The sequence below is a fragment of the Felis catus genome, chromosome X, assembly GCF_018350175.1.
Source record: "Felis catus isolate Fca126 chromosome X, F.catus_Fca126_mat1.0, whole genome shotgun sequence".
In the NCBI taxonomy this organism is placed as follows: Eukaryota; Metazoa; Chordata; class Mammalia; order Carnivora; family Felidae; genus Felis; species Felis catus.
In genome coordinates this window covers 57,380,468-57,404,661 of record NC_058386.1, presented here as the reverse complement: position 1 = coordinate 57,404,661, position 24,194 = coordinate 57,380,468, and the positions used below count along the sequence as shown (strand labels likewise).

General features: G+C 37.4%; 1 protein-coding gene across 1 annotated transcript in view; it reads right to left on the bottom strand.

The window, feature by feature from the left end:
* KIF4A (kinesin family member 4A) overlaps positions 1-24,040 on the bottom strand; it is a 121,684-nt gene extending 97,644 nt beyond the window's left edge. The window contains exons 1-6 of the mRNA XM_004000594.5: positions 23,906-24,040; positions 23,677-23,791; positions 19,599-19,789; positions 18,162-18,254; positions 14,748-14,914; positions 14,414-14,508 (exon numbers count right to left, since the gene is read on the bottom strand). Of these exons, the coding sequence (XP_004000643.2) occupies positions 14,414-14,508; positions 14,748-14,914; positions 18,162-18,254; positions 19,599-19,789; positions 23,677-23,791; positions 23,906-24,025 (781 nt within the window). The 5' untranslated portion in view covers positions 24,026-24,040. The remainder of the gene's footprint in view (positions 1-14,413; positions 14,509-14,747; positions 14,915-18,161; positions 18,255-19,598; positions 19,790-23,676; positions 23,792-23,905) is intronic.
* Positions 24,041-24,194: the final 154 nt, after the last annotated feature.

Below are 24,194 nucleotides of genomic sequence, written 5' to 3'. Positions count from 1 at the left end.
CTCTATTCCCAAGTCTGATCCATCCACTCTGTTCTTGAGCCAAGTAGGTACTGTAGTCAGCCAAGAGAATGAGGTCACAGGATGGGCCTGAGACCTGATAGTAAGGGGTGATGCAGAGATTTTCATCTGTGGAAGAGATGAGAACTCTGAGCCAAGGGCTTAGGGTCTGATGTAGTAGAGCCAAAGTACAAGGATGGGAACAGGGCTTTTGGTGAAGGGTCAGCCTTCAGGACTCTATGAACTCCTAGGGGACAGTTGATATTGTCTATGGGAGTATACCAGGTTTCTCTGGATGTGAAAATGCTGAAAAAAAACTAAAGAGTTAGGCTGGGTGCTTTCCACCTTGAGACAAGGACAGCACCAGGGAACAAGAGTACAGAGAGACTTCTTCCTGATACCTCGCAGTGGTGTGAGCAGCTTACTGACATGACAACATGCCCACTGCTACAGTGCTGGCTTATGGGCAGAAACTACTGTGCCCTTTCCAGTCACACAGCTGCTGGGACCTAAGACACTTGAGTCCCAATGAGCAGACAAAGGAAAATAACAATCCACATAAGGGGACTCCAAAGCCAAAGAAAGGACAAGCAGAACAGGCCTTTAACAAAACAGGGTTGCTGAAAGAAACAGACACTTGAGCTTAAAAAAGACCTCTCTAGGGGCACCTGGGTGGCTCAGTCAGCATCCGACTTCAGCTCAGGTCTGATCTCACAGTTCATGAGTTCAAGCCCCGCATCAGGCTCTGTGCTTATAGCTCAGAGCCTGGAGCCCATTTTGGATTCTGTGTCTCCCTCTCTCTCTGTCCCTCCCCTGCTTGCACTCTGTCTCTCTGTCTCTCTCTCTCTCTCTCTCTCTCTCTCAAAAATAAGAAATAAAAAAACATTAAAAAAGATCTCTTTAGGTGATTAAGTACAGCATAAAAAAGACTTTCTTGAACTAAAAGAATTAAATACTATTTACCAAAACCAGTAGCAATTATCATTCCAAATATTAAAATACCAAAACCATTCTAATTTAAATCAGAAACTAGATCCTCCTGAAGAAAGCAACTGTACAAGCCCAGGGTGTATCCTTCAACATCCTTCTTCTTGCTAATAAACAAAAAATAAGAGAGTCTTAGGAATAAATATTTGCAAAGCAATCATTTTCTTTTAACTGATATGATTTTACGGTAATAAAACCCAAGACTCTAGTTTAAAAAACTTAGAACAGAGCTCTATGTATCAGGATGAATGAATCTCACAGACATAACAGTGAGTGAAAACAAAAAAACAAAACACCAGGGACAAAAGAATGAATACATTATCACTATGTATTGTTAAGGGATCTTAGAATAAGGAAATGAATGGATAAGATAAACACCACATTTAGAACGGTAGTTAAATGCACTCCCCATCCCCACCACACCCGTCAGATACAACCTGCCCTAATTCCATACCACTCAATGACACCACTCTGGCAAAGATCACCAAAAACCTCAATGGACAAATCCATCTGTCTCTTCTCAGTCCTCATCTTATGTAACCACTCTGAAACATCTGACACAGGTGACAATATCTCTTTTCTAGAAACTCTTACCTTGGCTTTTAAGCTACTACTTCTCCTGCATCTCTTCAACTGCTTTAAGTGGCTCATTTACTCCTGACTCTTTTTTTTTTTTTTACTTCTCTTAAATATTAGTGCTCCTCACTAATATTTAGTGTTGGCTCTCTTGTTATCTAGTCTTTGTCTACACAACTCTCCCTGGGCAACTTTACCCATGGATTTCAACTATTTATCTCCAGCTCAGATCTTGCTTCCTTTTTTTAAATGTTTTATTTACTTAAGCAATCTCTACACCCAGTGTGGGGATCGAACTTATGACCTGGGGATCAAATTTACCACCCCGAGATCAAAAGTCGCATCCTCTTCTGATTGAGCCAGCCAGGCCCAACCCCCACCCCACCCCCAGATGTTGCTTCTAAGCTCTAGTTCTGAATTTCCCATTTCCTCCTGGATTTTTCTAATATGCATTTCAAATCTGACATGTACAAAATCAAATTTATTATCTTTCTCTTTGTAGTCTGCTCTCTACCTATGTCTTCTTTTCTTGCTAATTTCCCTTCAGCTAATGGCATCTCCCCCTTGACCTGAGGCCATGATTTTATCATAAACTTCTTTGCCTCATAAATCAAATCTACTTGAGTACATTGCCTTCCTCCACCCCCAATAATGCAATATGCAACAAAATTCTGATGGGCCGTATCCACCCTCAGAAAATATCCAAGAGTGGCTAGCAACTTTCTTTGCTCTCAATAGGTAGAAAATTATTCCCTCTAATAGTGGGGAGCTTGGCTTTGGGAATGATATTTTATTAACTAAAGAAAACTTAATTCTGCTAGGACAAGTCACACCCTAAAGCTTCTTCCACCCTCAAAATCTACCTCAAATGTTGACAAGCACCCTAGCAAGCTTCTAGGGTCCTTAGTTCAGCTGGGCTTGTCTATAAATATCACTAGGGCCCCTATACTCCTTATTAACCACCATCCAGAGCAAGTAAAACACAGGAGATGGAATTGATGATTATTAAGAAGCTACTATATACCAGGAATCACACTGCATGTTTTATATATATGAGTTCACTTAATCCTCACATCCCTGTGGGGGTATGTATATATTCGAATCCTATTTTACAAATGAGGAAAGTGAAGCTTTGAAGCTAAAATGGGTAACCCAGAATGTGTATGCAAAACTCTAATGCAGTTGAGTGAAATTCCTTTGAGAACCCCTAAAAGTCTTTGAAGATGCTGCCAAGTGAGAAGCCACTAACCACCTGTGAGTCTATCACTGGTGGGCTCAAGACTGCAAAATTCTTGAGAGATTGAAAGCAGATGTATAAGACTAGCAGAAGAAAAAAATACATACAGGAGAGAACTGCTGTGAAAGGTGGCACCAACTCTAGGGGTAGTGCAGACTTGAAGGTAGGGGATTCAGCAAAAAAGCTTTGGGACAATAGTCCATGGTAATTGGTTGTGGTACCAGAGTAGGAGCAGACCCCTGGGCTAGCAACCAGCGACACAGCAGGAATAACCAAACACAAACATAAGATATATGTAGGATAAAACCCTCTGTTAAAAGAAAACATCAGGGTGGGGGGTGGGCACCTGGGTGGCTCAGTCGGTTAAGTGTCTGACTTTGGCTCAGGTCATGATCTTGCGGTTATTGAGTTCAAACCCTGCATCGGGCTCCGTGCTGGAGCCTGCTTCGGATTCTGTGTCTCCCGCTCTCTCTGCCTCTTCCCCACTCGTACTCTGTCTCTCAAAAATAAACATTAAAAAAATATATATGTATATAATTGTAATAACATTGTATAGTGACAGATGGTGACTATACTTATGGGCACTGAGTAATGTATAGGATCATCGAATCACTAAGTTGTACACCTGAAACTAATATAACATTGTATGTCAACTACACTTCAATTAAAAAAATAGCTGCAAAAAATGTGTGTGTATACATATATATAATGCATAAAATGCATATATATACATATATCTAATATATAAAGAAATACAAGGAGAAACTGACAAATCCTTGGTCATACTGTGACAAAATAACTTATTAAGCAAATAACAAGAAAGAACATGAAGGATCTGAATAATATAGTTAGAGAGTTTATCTAATAGGCACATATAGAACTACAAACCCAACAGAAAACACACTTTTTTCAAATACACATGGAATATCAAGAAAGACCAAACAAGAATCAGGCCAAATTTCAAAAACCAGAAGTCATACACATTTATTGGTCATAATGCAATGTATCAGAAATAAGCAATAATAGGGTACATAGAAACACCTTCTACATAATTCTTAGGTTAAAGGAAAAATGAAAAAGGCAGTATGGTCATCTAACTTAGAAATTAATAGAGGACTATTTCTCAAAATTATAGGACCATATCCAAGTGGTACTTAGAGGAAAATGTATAGTTTTAAATGTATCTTTTTAGAGAACAATTGAAAACAAGTGAACTATGCTACCAAAAGAGAGATAATCAAATGGTATACATAAAAGGAAAAAAAGAAAAAAATCTATCCTGAATGTCACTTAGGCTCTAGATCTAGCTACCAATTCGTAGGAAATATAAAGGAAAGAGAAACATATTAAAACTACATGGGATGCAATCAGCAGAATTCAGACTATGAGAAATTCTGTAAGACAACCTGATTTCTTCAATAAATATTCCAGGAAATTGAGGGGTAAGGAGAGATGGAGGCGATACTCACAGATTAAAAGAAACTTAAAAAACCTATCAAGTAAGATCAACGTGTGGACTTTGCTTAGATCTTGATCCAAATAAACAGAATTTTTTTTAATGTTTTATTTTATTTTCGAGAGAGACAGAGACAGAGTGTGAGCAGGGGACGGCAGAGAGAGAGGAAGACATAGAATCGGAAGCAGGCTCCAGACATTGAGCATGTCTGCACAGAGCCCCACGCAGGGCTTGAACCCACGAACTGTGAGATCACAACCTGAGCCAGAGTTGGATGCTTAACCAACTGAGCCACCCAGGTGGCCCCAAATAAACAGAATTAATGAGACTATTGGAAATTTGAACACTGACAAGATATTTAATGATATTAAGGAATTATTATTAATTTTAGGTGATTATATTCTTAAAAGTTCTTATTTTTTCAGATACAAACGGAAATTAATAAAAAAATATATCTGGGATTTGCTTCAAAATAATATCAGTGGGAGAAAGTAGTCAGGATACAGGTGAAACAAGACTGGTCATAAATTAGCCATTGTTGGAACTGTAGGACAGGTACATGGGGTATTCATTATACCATGCTGACTTCTCTAAAAGCTTAAAAAAAAAAAGAAAAAAAAAGAACTAAGCTTTCAACTCAGGGAGCAATACAAAAAATATAACAAACAAAATAAAACAACTGAGGAAGAAGTCATTAATAGAGAGCAAAAAAAAAAAAAAACAAAACAGAAAAAAGGACAGTTAACAAATTTGTCAAATGTGATAGAAAAAAAGAAAATACATAAACAAATGAACTAAAAGGAGAGACATAATTACAGATATAGAGATTAAAACTATAAAGTAAATCCATATGCAAAATTATGCCAATAAATTTGACAATCTAGACGAAGTGAATAGTTTTCTAAGAAAATATAAATGATCAACATTGGCTCCAGATAGAGAAAAATCTAATTATTCAAGAAAACTTCAAAGATAATTCCCATGTTATTTAAACTGTACCAGACCACAGAAAAAAAATCAAAAGTTTCCCAACTAATTTTATACAGTTGGCAAAACCTTCAAACCAAAACTGGACAAAAGGAGCACACATATAAAAAAAAGTTACAGGCTACTCTCTCATAGGAACATATATGTAAATGCCCTAAATTGAAAATTAGTACATGAAACCCAGCAATGTACAGGAAGAATAACTTATCATGTTCAATTGGGGACGATTCACTGATAGAAAAGTTATTTTTACAATTCATTCTAACAATAGGTTAAAAGAAGAAAAACTACATGATCATTAATTCCCAATGATAAACTCAATACTCATTTCTTATTTTAAAAATATGTAATTCTTAGCAAACTAGGAACGAAAAGTCACTTCCTTAACTTGACAAAGGATAGCTGCCAGAGCTGTACTGATAATTAAAGGTGAAACACTGGCAATATCCCAGCTAGAGTAAAAAAAATAAAAAAATTAGAATGGCTACTATCACTAGTACTATTCAATTTTGTACTGAAATAAGAAATAAAGTACGTTAGGAAGAGGCCAAAGTGTCTACTTGAAAATAATATGAATACCTACCCAGGAACCCAAGAAACGCAACTGCCAAATAATGAGAAACTAAGAAAGCAATTCAGCAATGTGGTAAGATACAGAATCAAAATTTGAAAATTAATACTTTTCCTAGACAGGATTAAAAAATAAAATAGAAGAAGGGATATTCAAAATAGCAACACAAACTATAATACTCCAGAATATGCCTACCAAGGTAGGTGGTGTAAGAATTATATTAAGAAAACTATAAAAGCTCACTGAAAGACATAAAAGAAGACTTGAATAAAAATGCAGAGATCATGCTGCTGGAGGAGTAGGCACAATTCTCCTCAAGTTAATCTATAAATTGAATTCAGAATTTATGAAATTTGTGAATTTTTCATAGAACTTGGCAGCCTGATTCTAAAACTCATCTGGAAGAGAAAATAATCAAACTGGTTCTGATAAAAGAACAGTAAGGAGAAACTTGCCCTCCCAGAGATTAAAATACACTATAAACTCTATCTATTAAAGGGCTTAAGAATAAACAGATATAATAGGGCAGAATGAAGTCCAGAAATACACCTACACACATATCTTCAACCCAACATATCAAGATACCAAAGTCAAATCAGTGGGTAAAGGGACTTCTTTTTAATAAATGATGCTAGAACAACCAGATATCCATGTGGGGTCAGGGGAATGATCAACCCCTATCTCACTTTATAACCAAAAACTAATTAAAGATAGATTACAAAACTAATGTAAAAGTTAAAACTATAAAGCTTCAAGTAGAAAACATGGGAGATTATCTTCATGACTCTGGGCAGGCAAAGATTTCATGGACAGGACACAAGCTTTTGTGCTAAAAGCTTTTAGAGCTTTTCTAAGCATTAATGAAAAGAAATGAGAAACCGCACTTCACAAAAATTAAAATTTCTGCTCAAAGATATCATTAAAAAGACAGACAAGCCACAGATTATAAAAGAATATTTGTAATATACACTGTCTGACATTTGAATCCAAAATATATAAAGAACTCTCACAAATCATCAATAAAACGATGAATAACTCAATTTGTTAAAATGGGTACAAGACTTGAAGGACACTTCAAAAGATAAGATACATAAAAAGACAGTAAGTACATGAAAAGAGACTCAACATTGTCATCTTTGAAATGCAAATTAGAACCATGATGAGATGCCAGTTGACACTCACGCTAATGTTTCTAAGACTGTGATGAACTGGAACTCTCATACGTTGCTGAAATGATACAAACTGTTAGAAATGGTACAAACTATGTTAGAGAACCATTAGGCATTTTCTTATACCGTTAAGCATACATCTACCTCTTCCATTCGTAGGTATTTACCCAAGAGAAATGAAAACATATATTAACAAAAAGACCTGCACATGAATGCTCAAGGCAGCCTTATTCATAATAGCTAACAACTGGGAATGACCCAAATTTCCATCTAAAGGAGAACGGAAAGACAAATAGTGGTATAATTATATAATGGAATACTACTCAGCAATACAGAGGAACACATCATTAATCAAAGCAAGAACATGGACGAATCTCCAAAAAACCCCACAACTAACCACATTATGGTAAATAAAAGCAGCCAGGCAAATAAAAATGATATGATTCCATTAATATGAAGTCTAAGAACATGCAAAATTAATCTATGGTGACAGAAGTCAGAAAGAAAGTGGTTGCTTAAGGTGGAAAATGGGTAGGGTGGGTTGACTGGGAAAGGGTACAAGGGAATGATAGTTACACAAGTGCATACACAACTATCAAAACTCAACAAACTGAACATTTAAAATATGTGCATTTTATTGTATATAAATTTTACCTCAAGAAAAAATTAGGAGAACAAAATTGGGAAAACATGAATGAAAAGATTACAAAGTTAAAAAATGAGACCGAGAGGGGCGCCTGGGTGGCGCAGTCGGTTAAGCGTCCGACTTCAGCCAGGTCACGATCTCGCGGTCTGTGAGTTCGAGCCCCGCGTCAGGCTCTGGGCTGATGGCTCGGAGCCTGGAGCCTGTTTCCGATTCTGTGTCTCCCTCTCTCTCTGCCCCTCCCCCGTTCATGCTCTGTCTCTCTCTGTCTCAAAAATAAATAAATGTTAAAAAAAAAATTAAAAAAAAAATGAGACCGAGAAAAATATATGTAATATATATGCAACAAGTCATTAATATCTGGAATATATAAACAACTTCTAAAGTCAACAAGAGAAATATAACCTGAAAGAAGAAAAGTAATCAAAGGGTATGAACAGGCAATTCACAGAAATGGAAAGAGAAATGGCCAATAACATGAAAAAAATGTTCAATTTCACAAGTCATTGGGGGAAATACAAATTTTTAAAAATAACATGCAATGTTCAAGATGGACAAAAATAAAAAGATCAATGATATGAATACTGTCAACAGTACAGGGAAACATTCTCATATAGTAGAGATAGCATGTATACTGGGACAGATATTTTGGAGAACAATATTTAGCAGTATTGAAAATCTCAAATGTGTATGTCCTTCACCCTAGCAATTCCTCTTCCCAGTATATAATCTAGAGAATACTCTCAAGTATATATCATATACATTGCTATCGACTGAGGTATCAGTCGATACCTCAGTTTCTAGCAATAGCTAGAAACTGGACAACCTAAATGTCATTCAAAACAGGAATAGTTAAATAAACATGGTAGACTTTGAACACTGTAGAATTCTATATAGCAGTTCTAAAAATGAGGCAGATTTATACAGTGATACAAAGAGATTTCAAAGATATCTTATTAAGAGACAAAAGGAAGTTGAAAAATAATATATGCAGTATGATAGCATTTGTCTTTAAAAACAACAGGGAAACACCAATTAAAAAACCAGGCAGGTGGAAGTAGTTATTCCTAGATTAGGATTGGGAGGTAGATCAAGGGGGGCTTTTCTCTTCATCTGCGTTGCTTGTGTTTTTATACTAGGAATTTATCCATACATTACTTGTGTAATTCAAACAAAATTAACTTAGCAATACTAAAACCTGTAAAGGCATATAACAAATATATTACTACATGTATATGCACACTTATGTACAGAAAAATATCTGGTGACAATACACACCAAACTTAATAGCCACAGTTTTAAATAAGAGCCTGCTTGAAAACTTAAAAGGAAGATCTGGGGAATGAAGTGTCCACAGGGGGCTTTAAAAAGCTAGGATATATTTCTGGAGATCTAGAAAGCTATGTGCATGCTCAGGAAAGACCTAAAAATGGCAGGAAATACCTAAAAAGCCCTTATCTTGTACCCCTGGCTGACTTTGAGGCCCAGTTCAAGAAGTGACTAAGATAGAGTTGTAACAAGTCTGAGTGTGAGGGACAAGCCCCAACACCTAATACAGAGCCCTAGGCAAATGCTGGAAAAGTTATAGTTCAAGGCATTTAAGGAAATCTGAGACCAATCATTGACTAACCACTAACCTTCTGTGACTGTATACTACTGGGAATTACAGAATTAGTCCAAGAAAGTCACTAAATATACTAAAGCAACAAGTTAGGTTTATTCTAGGAAAACAAGATTGGTTTAACATCCAAAAATCATTTAATGCAATAAACCATATCAACAGAATAATGAACAAAATAATATGATCATGCCAATAGATGATGAAAAATCATTTGACAAACTCATGATAAAAACACTCAACAAACTAGATATAGACAGAAATTCCTCATCCAGGTAGGGGCATCTATGAAAAACCCACAGCTGGGGTGCCTGGGTGGCTCAGTCAGTTAAGCGTCCGACTTCAGCTCAGGTTATGATCTTGTGGCTCATGGGTTCAAGCCCTACTCCAGGCTCTGTGCTGACAGCTCAAGCATGGAGCCTGTTTCCGATTCTGTGTCTCCCTCTCTCTCTCTGCCTCTCCCCTGCTCGCGCATGTGCTCGCTCTCGCTCTCTCTCTCAAAAATAAATAAACACTAAAAAAATTATAAAGAGAAAAGAAAAACCCACAGCTAACGTCATACTTAGTAGTAAAAGACTGAGTGCTTTTCCCCTAAAATCAGGAACAAGACAACAATATCCATTCTCACCACTTCTATCCAACATTGTCCTAGAGGTTCTAGCCAGGACAATGAGGCAAGAAAAGGAAATAAAGGCATCCAGACCAGCAAGGAAGAAGTAAAATTATCTCTGTTCACAGATGACATGAACTTGTATATAGAAATCCTAAAGAATCCATTAAAGACCTATTAGAACTAACAAATTCAGCAAGGTTGCAGATACAAGATCACTATACAAAGCTCAATAAACAATTTGAAAATGAAATCCCATTTACAACAGCATTGAAAAGAACAAAATATTTAGGAATAAGTTTAACAAGTGTAAAACTTATACTCTGAAAGTTAAAAAAAGTATTGAAGGATATTTAAGAAGATCTAAATGAATGGAAAGCCATTTGAGGTTTGTGAATTGAAAGACTTAATATTAAGATGGCAATACTTCCTAAATTGATCTACAGATTCAACACAATCCCTATGAAAACCCCAGCTGCCTTCTTTTCAGAAAATGACAAGCTGATCCTAACATTCATATGGAAATGCAAGGGACCCAGAATAGCCAAAACAATCTTGAAAAAGAACAAAGTTGAAGCACTCACACTTCCTGATTTCAAAACTTACTACAAAGTTACAGTAATCAAGATAGTATAGTACTGGTATAAGGATAGACATACACATCAATGGAATAGAATTGAGATGCCAGTTGTTCTTGACAATGATGCCAAGACAGTTCCATGGGAAAGAATAGTCTTTTCAACAAATGATGCAGGGATACTTGAATATCTACATGCAAAAAGACTGAAGTTTGGACTGCCACTTCACACCATATACAAAAATTAACTCAAAATGGATCAAAGACTTAAATACAGCATCTAAAACCATAAAAGTCCTAGAAGAAAACAAGCATAAATCTTTGTGACCTTGGATTAGGCATTTTTTTAAAGATATGACACCAAACACACAAGAGAAAAAGTAGATGAATGGATGTCATCAAGTTTTTTTAAACTGTGTGCTTCAAAGGATACCATCAGTAAGTGAAAACATAACCCAGAGAATGGGAGAAAACATTTGCAAAGCATGTATCTGATAAGGGGTTAGTATCCAGAGCATTCATAAACTGATAAGGGCTTAGTATAAAGAACACACATAACTCAACCATAAAGAGATAAATAACCCAATTAAAAAATGGGCTAAGAATCTGAAAGAACATTGTTCTAAAAAGATATATAAATTGCTGATAAGCACATGAAACAATGCTCAACATCATTAGCCATTGAGGAAATGCAAACCAAAACCACAATTAGTTATCACTTCACACGCACTAGGATGGCTACAATTAAAGAAATAATAGGGGCTCCTGGGTGGCTTAGTCGTTTAAGCATCCAACTTCAGCTGAGGTCATGATCTCACAGTTGGTGAGCTCGAGCCCCATGTCTGGTGAGCCCTGCTTCTCTCTCTCTCCCTCTCTCTTCCCCTCCTGGGATTCTGTCTCTCTCCCTCTCTGTTCCTTGATCACTTGCATCCTCTCTCTCTCAAAAATAAAAAATTAAAAAGAATGGGGGGGAGAAGTATAAATAAAATAAAAAACAAAAAAATAATAAAAGTAAGAATATGAAAGAATTAGAATCCTATTTTTAGAACTAGAATTAGATTTCTAAAAATAACAATCCTAAGAAAGTTAAAGTGGTATAGTTCCTGTGAAAAACAGTCTGGCAGTTCTTCAAAAAGTTAAACACAGAGTTATCACATGATCCAGCAATTCCACTCTTAGGTATAGGCCCAAGAGAAATGAAAACATACACCCACTTGAGAACTTGTACATCAATGCTCATCGCAGCATTATTCATAAAAAACAAAAGTGGAAACAACCCAAATGTCCATCAGTGGATAAATATATATATATGAATATGTATTAATAATTAATAATAGTATTAATATACTCATGTAATAGAATATTGTTCGGCAATAAAAAGCAATGAAGTAGTGATACATGTTACACAACATGGATGAGCCTTGAAAACATTGTTAAGTGAAAGAAGCCAGTCACAAAGACCATATATTGTATGATCATATGTGTATGAAATGTCCTGAATAGGCAAATCTGTAGAGACAGAAAGAAGATTAATCATAGACAGGCAGGGTAGGAGTGGGGGGAGGTTGGGAAAAAATAGGAAATGACTGCTAATGCGTGTGGGTTTTCTTTTTGGGGTGATGAAAATGTTCTAAAACTTACTGTGGTGATGGTTACACAACTTTGTGAATATATAAAAATTACTGAATTGTACAGTTTAAAGGGGTGAATTTTATGGTATATTAATTACATTTTAATTAAAAATAAATAAATTTGTTACCATACGACCCAGCTGTTACACACTTTGGTATATACCTAAACGGAAATTAAAACATGTCTACATTGGGGCGCCTGGGTAGTTTGGTCAGTTGGATGTCTGACTCTTGATTTTGGCTTGGGTCATGATCCCATGGTCATGGGATCAAGTCCCATGTTGGGCTCCATGCTGGCATGGAACCTGCTTGGGATTCTCCCTTTCTCTCCCCCTCTCCCGCTCTCCCCCACTCATGCTCTCTCACTCTCTCTCTAAAAAATTTTAAAAAACAAAAACAAAAAAAAAACAAAAAAACCCATTTGTCTACACAAAAACTTATACACAGATGCTCAGAGAGCAATATTCAAAATAGCCAAATTGGATGAAACTGATACAAACAAAATGTTGTATATCCATACACCAGAATATGATTCTGCAGTAAAAGTGAATGAAGTATGGATGATCCTTAAAAATCTTATGTTAAGTGAAGCAAGCCACTCCCAAAAGACCACATATTCTATGACTATATTTATACGAAATACAGGTTATGGTTGCCTAGGGCTAGAGAAGGGGGTAGGAATGGGGAGTGACTGCTAATTGGTATGGAGTCTCTTTTTGAGGTTGATAATAATGTTCTAAAATTAGATTGTGGTGATGGTTGCACAACTCTGTGAATATACTAAAATCCACCGAAATGTACAGTTTACATGAGTGATTTTTATGGTATGTGAATTAGATCTCAATAAAGCTGTGAAAAAAACTCAGAACTGTAAACCTAAAAAAAGACAGAGGCAGAAGAACCTTTAAAAATAGTATTAAGAAGGCTAAATCTCACAGTGCAAACACAGAACAAAAAGGGCACTTTCAAATACATTCAGAACAAAAAGCTGAATGAGGAAGAAATAGGTCTCTGCCCTGTGCCAGCAGTATAATAATGATGTATGACAGAGGTAAAATTCCTCAATTACTATTTTTGCTTCTGCATTCTCAGTTCCCCAGAGGGAACTGAAGCCCAATATGAGTAAAGGGGTAGTAAGTGAGAACTGAACTACTTTAACAGGAGTTCAAATATCTTGGGCCAGAGGAATTATTACCAAGAAAAATGAGAGTAATTTCAAATAAGAATGCTGAAGCTATGTCAATGATCTTTGAGGAAGCACAGAGAAAGACATTCCAGAAGACTGGACAGATGCAATTTCAATTTTCAAAAAAAAAAAAGAGGTATAAGTTAATTCTATAAATTACAGACCAGTAAGTTTGATGTAAGTCTTCTAGATTATTATGGGACAGAATATTACAGGGATGGCTTGCAAGAACCTAGGAACGGAAGAATAAACACTAGAAGCCAGCTTGAATTCACGAAGTCAATTTAGGCTAATCCTTATTTCTTTTTTTTTTTTTGAAAATTTTTTAGAGAGCACGTGTGAGTGTGGGGAGAGGGACAGAGGAAAAGAGAGAGAATCCCAAGCTAAGTGTAGAGTCCAACAAAGGGCTCAATATCACAACCCTGAGATCATGACCTGAGCTGAAACCAAGAGTCAGATGCTCAACTGACTGAGCCATCTGGGCGCCCCTATTTCTTTTTTGTACTGTTACTGAACTGGTAGCTATGAGAAATATGGCAGACATAGTATACCTGAACTGTGGCAAGGCATTTGGCAAAATCTTTTATGAGATCCTTAGGTACAACATTGAGAAATAGGAGCTGGTTGTTAATTTTTGTTAACTAGATTAATTTTTGTTACCTAGAATAATCATTTGAAAGATCATTCCCAAATCATGCAGATTACCAGGCCACTATCATGCTAGACAAATGTGTCTAATAGCATACACCACGTGGTTCTTTCAGCCTTAGGAGCTTCATTGTGTATATCCAAAAACTTAAATGAACATCTGGAAACCATGCTGATGAGGTTTATAAGTGACAGTGTCTGATAAGGACAGTGAATGCTTCAGATGACAGAATCAGGATACTGATTTTAATCATAAGTAGCTGGGGGGTAAAACAGAACAAAAACTAAAACTTGCTTGGACCAGATGAAATCAAACCCAGGGCCAGATCCAAATCTCATCCCTACATTAGAAAATGAGTGTAAGGGAAAGAAACAATGTTTCACTATTTCTGAAATCAGCCTCAAACTTGAATTGCAGCTACCTTTAGAATACGACCTGAAATACTTCAGTCAAGGCAGCAACAACACAGTAAGAGTACTGCAAATTTTCATCTACAACTGTGGCCTTAATTTCTCTCACCCTCTTTTAGACGGTCCCCTTCAGCCTTGGTTTTCTTCTGTCTTTCTGATCCGGCAAGGTCTACAAGATGCAACTTGGAGCGAAAACTGCTATTCCTGTGATGACAAGAAGACACCAATGAGAACAGTACGTGAGCTTGAAGGCAGCTGAGTGTCAAAGCTGACCTGCTGGCTCTCATGTTCTTCCAAGTCAGCTCAAATGGCTCCACTGGTTACCAGTACTCAGAGTACTGATCTCCGAGGAATTGTCAATCAGCCAAAGAAGCAACTTAATACTCAACTTCAGTTGAACTAAGTTAAAAATGTTGACTCTTGAAGCTGTAACTGTAACTTACTTGTCGCTTTTCTTTCTTTGTTCGATGGAGATTGTAAAGATGGCATGAGATCGGGATGACTGGGAGTTCATAGCTGTGGAGGCCACAGTCCTACAGTTGTTACCCTGTTCCAAACAGGAAACGGTATCCAGAGCAACTAAAACAGTCTTCTCGGTGAGTCCCACAATCTAATTCAGAGAAAGAAAAAAATTCCTTAATATTCAACTTTATTTACTTATTTTAAATTCTACTTTAAATACTTCATCACAGATATAGGGATTGGTAGTTTAAAAAAATAATGCTTTCATGTTCCAATAGAACCTCAATAAATAGAACAGTTGTGGTAAGGAGGACTGTTTGACTAGCAACTCTGTGATCACTGCAAACCAAGGTCTCTAATCTCCCCTAGGGACTTCCAAAACAAGGGTACCAGACAATACTGGAGCTAGAAGAGATCTCTAGATTTTAGGATAAAGCAATGAATAGGTGTCTTCTGGAGAACCCCCAAGTGAAGGTAAGCTTTGGCCCCAAGAAGGGCAACACAAATAGTTATGGTATTTCTCTTTACTACTTTCTCCATGTGACCCTATGATCCTTCGTATACCTCTGACCTGTTTTATACTTCATTTTCACTAGGGGAAATAGCAGGAAAACAGAGTCCTAGGCTTGGTACATATCCACCCAAGAGAATTTGTACAAGTTGAAATCTCTTGGAGTCTCTGAAGATTGCCCTAGATGATTATAATGTCCCTTCTAGCCCAAATATGCTATTATTTTATTACTCCATGGCTCCCAAATCTACATCTGTGGCCCTAATTTCTAGTCTTTCATTTCAAATTGCCTGCCTCTTACACTTTGAAAACAGTGAATTATAAACCAAACTCATCTTCCTTCCACCAACACTGATTCTCTCCACTACTTCTCCACTTCTATCAGTATCTCTGTTCTCAAAACCTCAGATTCACCTTCAATTCTTTGCCTCCCATTTCTCCCTGTCTCATCTATCACCAGCTCCTAGTCATTTTTCTTTTGCATCCATCACTTCCTTTTCCTTTCCACATCTACTTGCCTAGTCCAGGCGAATCTTACTTCATGCGTGAAGAATAAGGCAAAGTTTCTCCAACTGGCCTTCCTCATCTGTCTTCCTAGTCTGTCTCCTTTTCAGTCTACTTCTGTTCAGTCTCCCTAAAATCCTGCTTCCTAAAATGTCACCAAATTACTAAGTTCTGCGCTAAATAATGAGGATCCAAGGAGATTTTTCTTTGAAGTGTATGTATTTATTTTGAGAGAGAGAGAGAAAGAGAGAGCACATGCGCATACATGAGTGGTATAGGGGCAGAGAGAGAGGGAGAGAGAGAATCCCAAGCAGGCTCCGCACTGACAGCAAACCACAAGATCATGACCTGAGCCGAAATCAAGAGTCTGCTGCCCTACCGAGCCACCCAGGTGCTCCCAAGGAGATTTTTAAGACACTCTTAAACTTCAGGAGCTAACATAGCTGGAGAGATACACACATAAGACAAAATCTTGGTAAAAGTGGCCACAGCAATCTCATTTATAAACTGTTCACAGGGATGGAACACATGATGCTTTAGCCTGGTTTCATAATCTGGTCCTAACACATCTATTAATTCCCAACTCAAATTCTCTAATCCAGACATACCGGTGTAGTCTTATTATCCCCAAGAGTATATTTCCTGTTTTCCTGCTTAAGCTACTCCTTGCTACAAGAATACCCTTACTTCTTTTCTCTACTTATATTCCATCCATCCCATTTGAAGAGTGTTTACAAACTTGTTCTTACCCACTCTAATTTAAGTCAGATACTCACACTTTGAGAATTTTACCTCAAATAATGCTTGGGATTTAATTCCTGCCTTGGCATGCATATAAAAGATCTTGGAAATGGGCCAAAACCTGGCTCAGTACCAATATTCTTTCTGGCAATAGCACACATTTTGCCCAGGTTTTGTATCCCCACTATCCAAATTGTCTCCCTATATTCCAAATTTTTCAGGCTTTCAAATAAGTCTGACCTTTCAAGCCTTGCTTTAATACCTGGCTAATGACCAGAAAAAAAAAATCATAAGCACAGCTGCTCCTCATGTACCTGTATCCTAAACCTTCAACTTTCCATGCAGGGAAGAGAGGAAGGAAAAGGAGATGGGTAAGATACTATTTTACCAATTTTTCCTAAGTTATATAGACTCATCTACTTCCAGCCTTGGATTCTCCACCCCTGAATACTCAAGCTGGAGCTAGATCCAAGCTGTGCATGTTTTTGATTCTAGCTTCTGGATTTGGTCCACTCCCGTATACTAAACTCCCAACCTTGCCTTGAATTTTCTGTTCAGCTCCTCATCCCACATCTAAACCATATGACAGAAGCCTCTCATGTAAGTGATCTCTTCTTCCTTTGGTACTTATGGATTTTAAATTTTTTATATTATTCACCCTTTTTCCTTTTTAAATATCATCCCACTGCCTAGCACAATGTCTGTTACAGTGCTGTCCCAACAAATTTTCTGTGACCATGGTTATGTTATCTGTGCTGTCCTACAGTAGCCACCAGCCACATATAGCTAGTGGGCACTTGATATGTGGCTGGTGTGATGAAGGGACTCAATTTTAAATTTCATTATATTTTAGTTCATTTAAGTTTAAATAGCCATTTGTGGCTAGTGGTTACTGTACTAAATAAATAGCCTGGTCTTAGAACTCTGTAAATAATAAATATTTAATTGATTGATATTAACATTCCTTCAAGAGGTAACAGGAAGATAACCCTCAGTTTGTTCTCTGTATTTAAGAGTATCTTATGGTTTGCCTCCTTCCCTGTTTTTATCTTATTTTATTAGGGGAGTGGGATGGGGGGATTGGGCTAAATGAGTGACAGGTATTAAGGAGGGCACTGGGTGCTATATGTAAATGATGAATCACAAAATTCTATTCCTGAAACCAGTACTGCACAATATATTAAAGAATTTAAATAAAAATGAGAAATAGGTAACAGGAAGATGATAAAACTTCCTTCCCCACAAGAGCTCCCATTTAGGAATTCTAGATTAACAAAGGGAATTAAGATCACACAAAACCCAAAAGACTGAGATGTCAGTAGTCATTTAAAACCACAGTGGCGGGGCGCCTGGGTGGCGCAGTTGGTTAAAGCATCCAACTTCAGCCAGGTCACGATCTCGCGGTCCGTGAGTTCGAGCCCCACGTCGGGCTCTGGGCTGATGGCTCAGAGCCTGGAGCCTGTTTCTGATTCTGTGTCTCCCTCTCTCTCTGCCCCTCCCCCGTTCATGCTCTGTCTCTCTCTGTCCCAAAAATAAATAAACGTTGAAAAAAAAAAAAACCACAGTGGCAAATAAAAGAGATGTAAATGTTAGTGGTGGCCAACATTTTTCAGTAACATTAAATGAGAGACAAACACACCTTTATGCCTTCCTTAGGATCTTCCCGTATATTTATTTGAGAGGCTTTCTCACGAGACGGGCATAGAAGATCCAAGATTTCTTCGTTGTAAATCTGGTATTGTTAAAAATAAAGTGGCAAACACAAGATGTTAATAGTGGTAATCTTGGGTGACTTTTAAAATTCTTTGCGACTTCCTGTATTAAAAATATTTTACAACATTTTATTCTTATAATAAAGAAAAGGACTTTAATTCTACATGTAACCATTTGATACTTACAAGAATGAATTCACATATTAGTTGTAACAAAATTGAGACTGCTCTTAAGACAGTTTCTTGGGAATACTGGACACAATGAAAAGTTACATGGGTGCCCAAATCCAGTTCTTTGATGGTGGCATGACAGTATCACCTTCCTGATTGTTAAAATGTAAGTAAAGGGTCCTTATTGGAGGGAGGAAATGAAAAGCAAACAGGAGAAGTGGCAACCAATATTTCAACAACCAGAACTCTAAGAACTTAGAACAGTGTTTAGTGGATAGTAAGCACCATATTTGTTTGCTATTATGGCTGTTGCTACTATTTAACATACGAAGTTCTTAAGTAATTTTTACATTTGATTACCTTGACCACAACTGGGTTAATCAAGATATCCAAAAAGGCTAATCTTAATGATGTTTAACTCCCCATCTTCCAACTCCACACCTCCTATACATATTAAGATTCAACTCCAGGATGAAGTATTCACATACAATATATAATTGCATGCTTAATTATGTAAGTTTAATTATTGCTTATTAAAGATATCACTACTAAGGAACTAACCAACTAGTTTCCCAGAAGCCACAAATTTCTTAAACATAGGTTTGATGTCATAGGTTAGATATAACTGGCCCATCTACTTGTATAGTGATATTCACTAGAATGAAAACACAACAAGGGTAGGGATTTTAATGTTTTGTTCATTGATATATCCTAAGTAGCTAGAACAGGTCCTGTAACGCAGTAGGTATTTAATAACTATCTGTTGAATAAACACATTCTATTATCACACACACAGCTCAATACTTCACCCACTTTTTATAACATTCTTCCTGAAACTAGAAGCATTATCACTTAGGCTTCAAAATAATAAAGGGAAATCAGATATTCTTCTGCATACTCTACAGGGAATCAGCAGTGGAAGCCAAATTGGAATTAAAGAATTCCTATTATCTTTTTATACGGCAATGCCAACTCCTCTAACAATCAGATTAAACAGACTCTTCTGACAAGAAAAGAACTGGGTGGGAGCCAGATCCAACTGAGCCAGTAAATTTTCTCTATCAATTTATTAAAATGTAATTTACTAAAAATGCAATTTACTAATTTGAGTCATGCCGGGAAAAACATGATTTGGATTTTTTTTCCACCCAAGTTACATTTGAATTCTATATAATTAAAGATAAATCATTTACCTCCAAGTATGATACTTTCAGAGTAAATTCGATGTCACTCTTTTTATCAATTTCTTTGAAGAGCAATTGTATTACCCTAGGAATAACCCCAACTGTTGGTTCATTCTCTTGCTCTGCAGTGTATGCACCTCCCATTGAATAGGTTTTTCCAGAGCCAGTTTGCCCATAGGCCAGGACGGTTGCATTGTATCCTGGCAAAACAGAAGTCACATACATAGTGGTGTTTAAATATTTTCAACCAATCAATATACTCAACTTCTTTCAGCAATTATTTGCAACAAAATTGAGACTGCTCTCTTAAGACAAGGGTCTCTTAGGACTAGCAGACATACAGAAAACTTAGATGGGTGCCATGATTTTGCATCAGTCCAAATAAGCAAAGAAAAAAAATACCAACTCCAGAATATGTGCCCCTCTTTGTGGCCCTTAAAAGCTAGGAAGTAAAACATTTATTTAGTTAGTTAAATGTTATTTTTGAGAGAGAGAGTGAGAGCAAGCGAGCAGGGGAGGGGCAGAGAAAGAGGGGGACAAAATCTGAAGCAGGCTCCAGGCTCTTAGCTGTCAGCACAGAGCCTGATGTGGGGCTTGAACTCATGAACCATGAGATCATGACCTGAACTGAAGTTGGACGCTTAACCGACTGAGCCACCCAAGTACCCCAAAGAAGTAAAACATTTAAAGATATGAATGAGGTAATAAAGGTGGCCCAGTCACTGTCAAAAAGCCATTCAGAGCTTTATAATTCTACTTCTAGCAATTCTAAATTATGGGAATTAAATGAAAGTCTTAGAAGTTGCATAAATAGAAGGAATTCCAACATATATGTTTTTGATTACCAGTCTTCATCTCAAAAGGCAACAACATAGATTTTTTATAACCAATGAAAGCATCCACTCCCTATTTAAACTCTCAGTCCATCTGGACCATATTATCAGGCTTCTTATAGACATGTCATCATTTAAGTATGATTTAATGTGATATATGTTCTTGGCCTTTTTTTTTCTTTTTAAAAGAACTTGTATGTCTAAATGAAGACCTTAATATTCTGAAAGATCCTAAGATGTTAAATCAAGATTTCCACTGTAATAAATAGCTAGTGTCAACTGGCACAACTACAGGGCAAAAACATAACATTCCATAATCATCTACAATACCACAGATATGTGTATATAGTAGTAACTGGGGAAACCAAGTTTCAGTACTTTTTCCAAAATATTCAGGGCTCTCTGGTATTGGGAATTCAGAGTAGAAGAGGATGTCACTGAGCTGAGTGAAAAAATATTGGCTTTGCCTTTGCAACTGAGAGCAATGTTAATCAAACATATACATATTAGAATCACTACCTACTTTATATTGCCTCTAAAGACTATAATTTGATTCTTATAGTTTCCCAAGTTAAGATAAAAGTAGAACTATAGGGCTCTTACTAAACCGTGAAGGTACATTCTGAGGAAGATGACCAGATGATGAAGGGCCTGGGAACCATATTGTTTCTGGAATAACTAAAGGAAAGGAGGGATGGTTAATTAGAAGACTTAGATAGAATCATATAATTGTCTTCCAAATGTGTAAATAGGAAAAAGTTTAACTTTATTAGTGAAGAAGCCTCGCAGACAACACTGTAATCAAATGATCAAAATGAACATCAGCAGTAACGAAATAAGTCATCATGTGCTGCTTAATAAGATTCAAAGGAAAGAATACAGCACCACTTCTGTGATATTCCTACTGAAGATATGCAACCTGAATCTAATCATAACATCAGACACACCAAAACTGATAAACAGTTTACAAAATTACTGGCTTGTGATCTTCAAAAAAGACTGGAAAAACTTTAAAATGAAACAGACTATACGGAGGCAGTACAACTATATACAATAAGTGCTTTTAAATGAGATCCTTTTACTCTAGAGGACATTATTGGGACAATTGGTGAAACTTGAAAGAAGTCTGAGGGCTAGATGGTAGTAATACAGCAATGCTTATTTCATGATTTTGATCTTTATATTGTAGTTATGTAGGAGGAAGCCCTTGATTGTAGCCAATATACATACACATTCAGGGTGCATCAGGTCAACAATTCATCTCAAATGATAGAGGAAAAAAAGTTCTTTATGCTGTTTTTGCAACATTTCTATAAGTTTGAGATTATTGCTTTAATGTTTTTAAAAAAATTTTTAAGTTTATTAATTTACTTTGAGAGAGACAGAGAGAGAGAGAGAGAGAGAGAGAGAGAGCGCACGCAGGGGAGGGGCAGAGAGGGAGGGAGACAGAGAATCCCAAGCAGGCTCTGCACTAACAGTGCAGAGCCCAACTCAGGTCTTGAACTCACAAGCCACAAGGTCATGACCTGAGCTGAAATCAAAAGTCCAATGCTTAGCCAACTAAGCCACTCAGGTGCCCCTGATTTAATATTGAAAAAATGTAAAACAGTGTTCAATGTGTCCTGAGCCATAACATCATTTAAAAAAGTGGGGAAAAAAAACACGTGAATAGCTGTTGCCTGTAAGAAGGCTTCTATTTACCTAGAGGGATGAACTAACATCACTGGAAATTATAGGGAAGCAAATTTCATCTCAATATAATCTAACCCAATTAGAGTTGTCCAAAATCCAACCAATAGGACCCCCTATTGCAAGTTAGTGAGTTCCCTATCCCTATTTAAAAGAATTTTAAATAGATGGTGTAAGTTCACTTAGAGATATTGCTGGAAAGTACTTTTCTTTGGATACAAAGTAAGACTAGGTGATGTACAAACATGCCTTTCATCTTTAAGGGACTGGTGTGCCATGCTTCTACTTCTACGTAGCTCTCTGCTTTGAATCCTGAATAACCTCTGTACTAAAATAACAATAATTAGGGGTGCCTGGGTGGCTTGGCCGGTTGAGTGTCCTTTTAGCTCAGGTCATGATCTCACCGTTCTTGAGTTTGAGCCCCATAATGGGATTGCTGCTGTCAGCACAGAGCCCACTTTGGATCCTCCGTCCCTCTCTCTCTCTGCCTCTCCCCTACTCACTCTCTCTCTCTCTCTCTCAAAAATAAACATTAAAAAAAGAATAACAATAATTAGACACCTCTCAGACATTGCTCCCTTCTTTAGAACCCTGCTATGGTCTTCAACAACACTAAAGCCTTAGCTTCTTTAGTAAAGATTATTAACTGGTCAGAGTATTTGGGGGCTTTAGAAAATATCCTTCTTCACCTAAGGATTCTACTCATCATTCAAGACCTATCTCAAAGATTTCCTGTGTTGTGAAATTCACCCCTAATCCCCCAGCAATATTAGTGCTATCCTTTAGGTTATCATACCACTTTGAACACAGTGCTACTTCTATAGCAGGATTGAGTCTATTGTGCATTTTTAACTTTTAAAATGTCTTTTCTTAGGAGTGCCTGGGTGGCTCACTCAGTTAAGCGTCCGACTTCCACTCAGGTCATGATCTCACAGTTGGTGAGTTCAAGCCCCACATCAGGCTCTGTGCTGACAGCTCAGAGCCTGGAGCCTGCTTTGGATTCTGTGTGTGTGTGTGTCTCTCTCTGCCCCTCCCCGACTTGTGCTCTCTCTCAAAATTCAAATGTAAATAAATATTAAAATAAAATAAAGTGTCTTTTCTTAAAGGTAAGTGCAAAAAGGTTAAAATTTTTTATGTATTTAAAATTATGTATGTAGTCATCCACTTCCACTCCTACTCCTGGACTTTGAACTCCTCCAGGGCCTGAAAGCTATATGATCTTTCTCTGAATCCCTCAACAGGCTTTGCAGTACCTGGGCCTTAAGTAGGTTGGCATACCGATCATCTTCAGCACCCATAAAAGAACTTAGAATCTAATGGAGTTCCAGGACAAACAAACAAAAAATGTATATACAAGGCAAAGATGAGCAGAACCACCTACAACAAATACGGTATCAAACTACTTTCAAGCGTACAGACTTTCACAAATGACACTGGGTTAGTTCCTAGGCTGTGGGCTTTTTGAAGGCAGGGCTCATGTTTCATTTGTTCCTACATTTGCAGCACCGAGGCACAGTGCCTGACATAATACACGCTCGAGGAGTAGAAGAATTACATAGCCTCACCTTTAAATATGCCTTTTATGAGTGGTGCTACTGCTGTATTGAAGACTTCTTCCTGTTCAGTAGAGGGGTCAAACACAAAATCGTAGGTAAAGGATTTGTCAGTACCAACCACCACCTAGAGAAGGCAAAGAACAAGGAGTAAGAAAAAAAAAATGAAAGGCAAGACCACGCCCCTCACTGCCATTTGGCCCCAGCTGTTCAGAGGCCAGCCCAGGACTCGCCTACGCACCTGTGGCTCCCCGGGTACGAAGGAAAGGCACATCTGGCAGCCCTCACTAATCTCTTTGGGGACCAGAGGGCGACATCGCAATGCCACTCTTACTGGAATTCCCTTCACCTCTTCCTTCATGATCCTACCGCAGCACCGTCTCTGAGGGGAGAAAAGAAGACACTTGCTGATGAATTTTGGTAGGTCAGGAGGGTGGGAGTTCCAGTCCTCCTCGGAGGCTGGGATGGATTGGTTACGGAACTCAGCAGAAGCGGCGGCAGCCTCCCCATCCCAGGGGGGATTGCTGCCT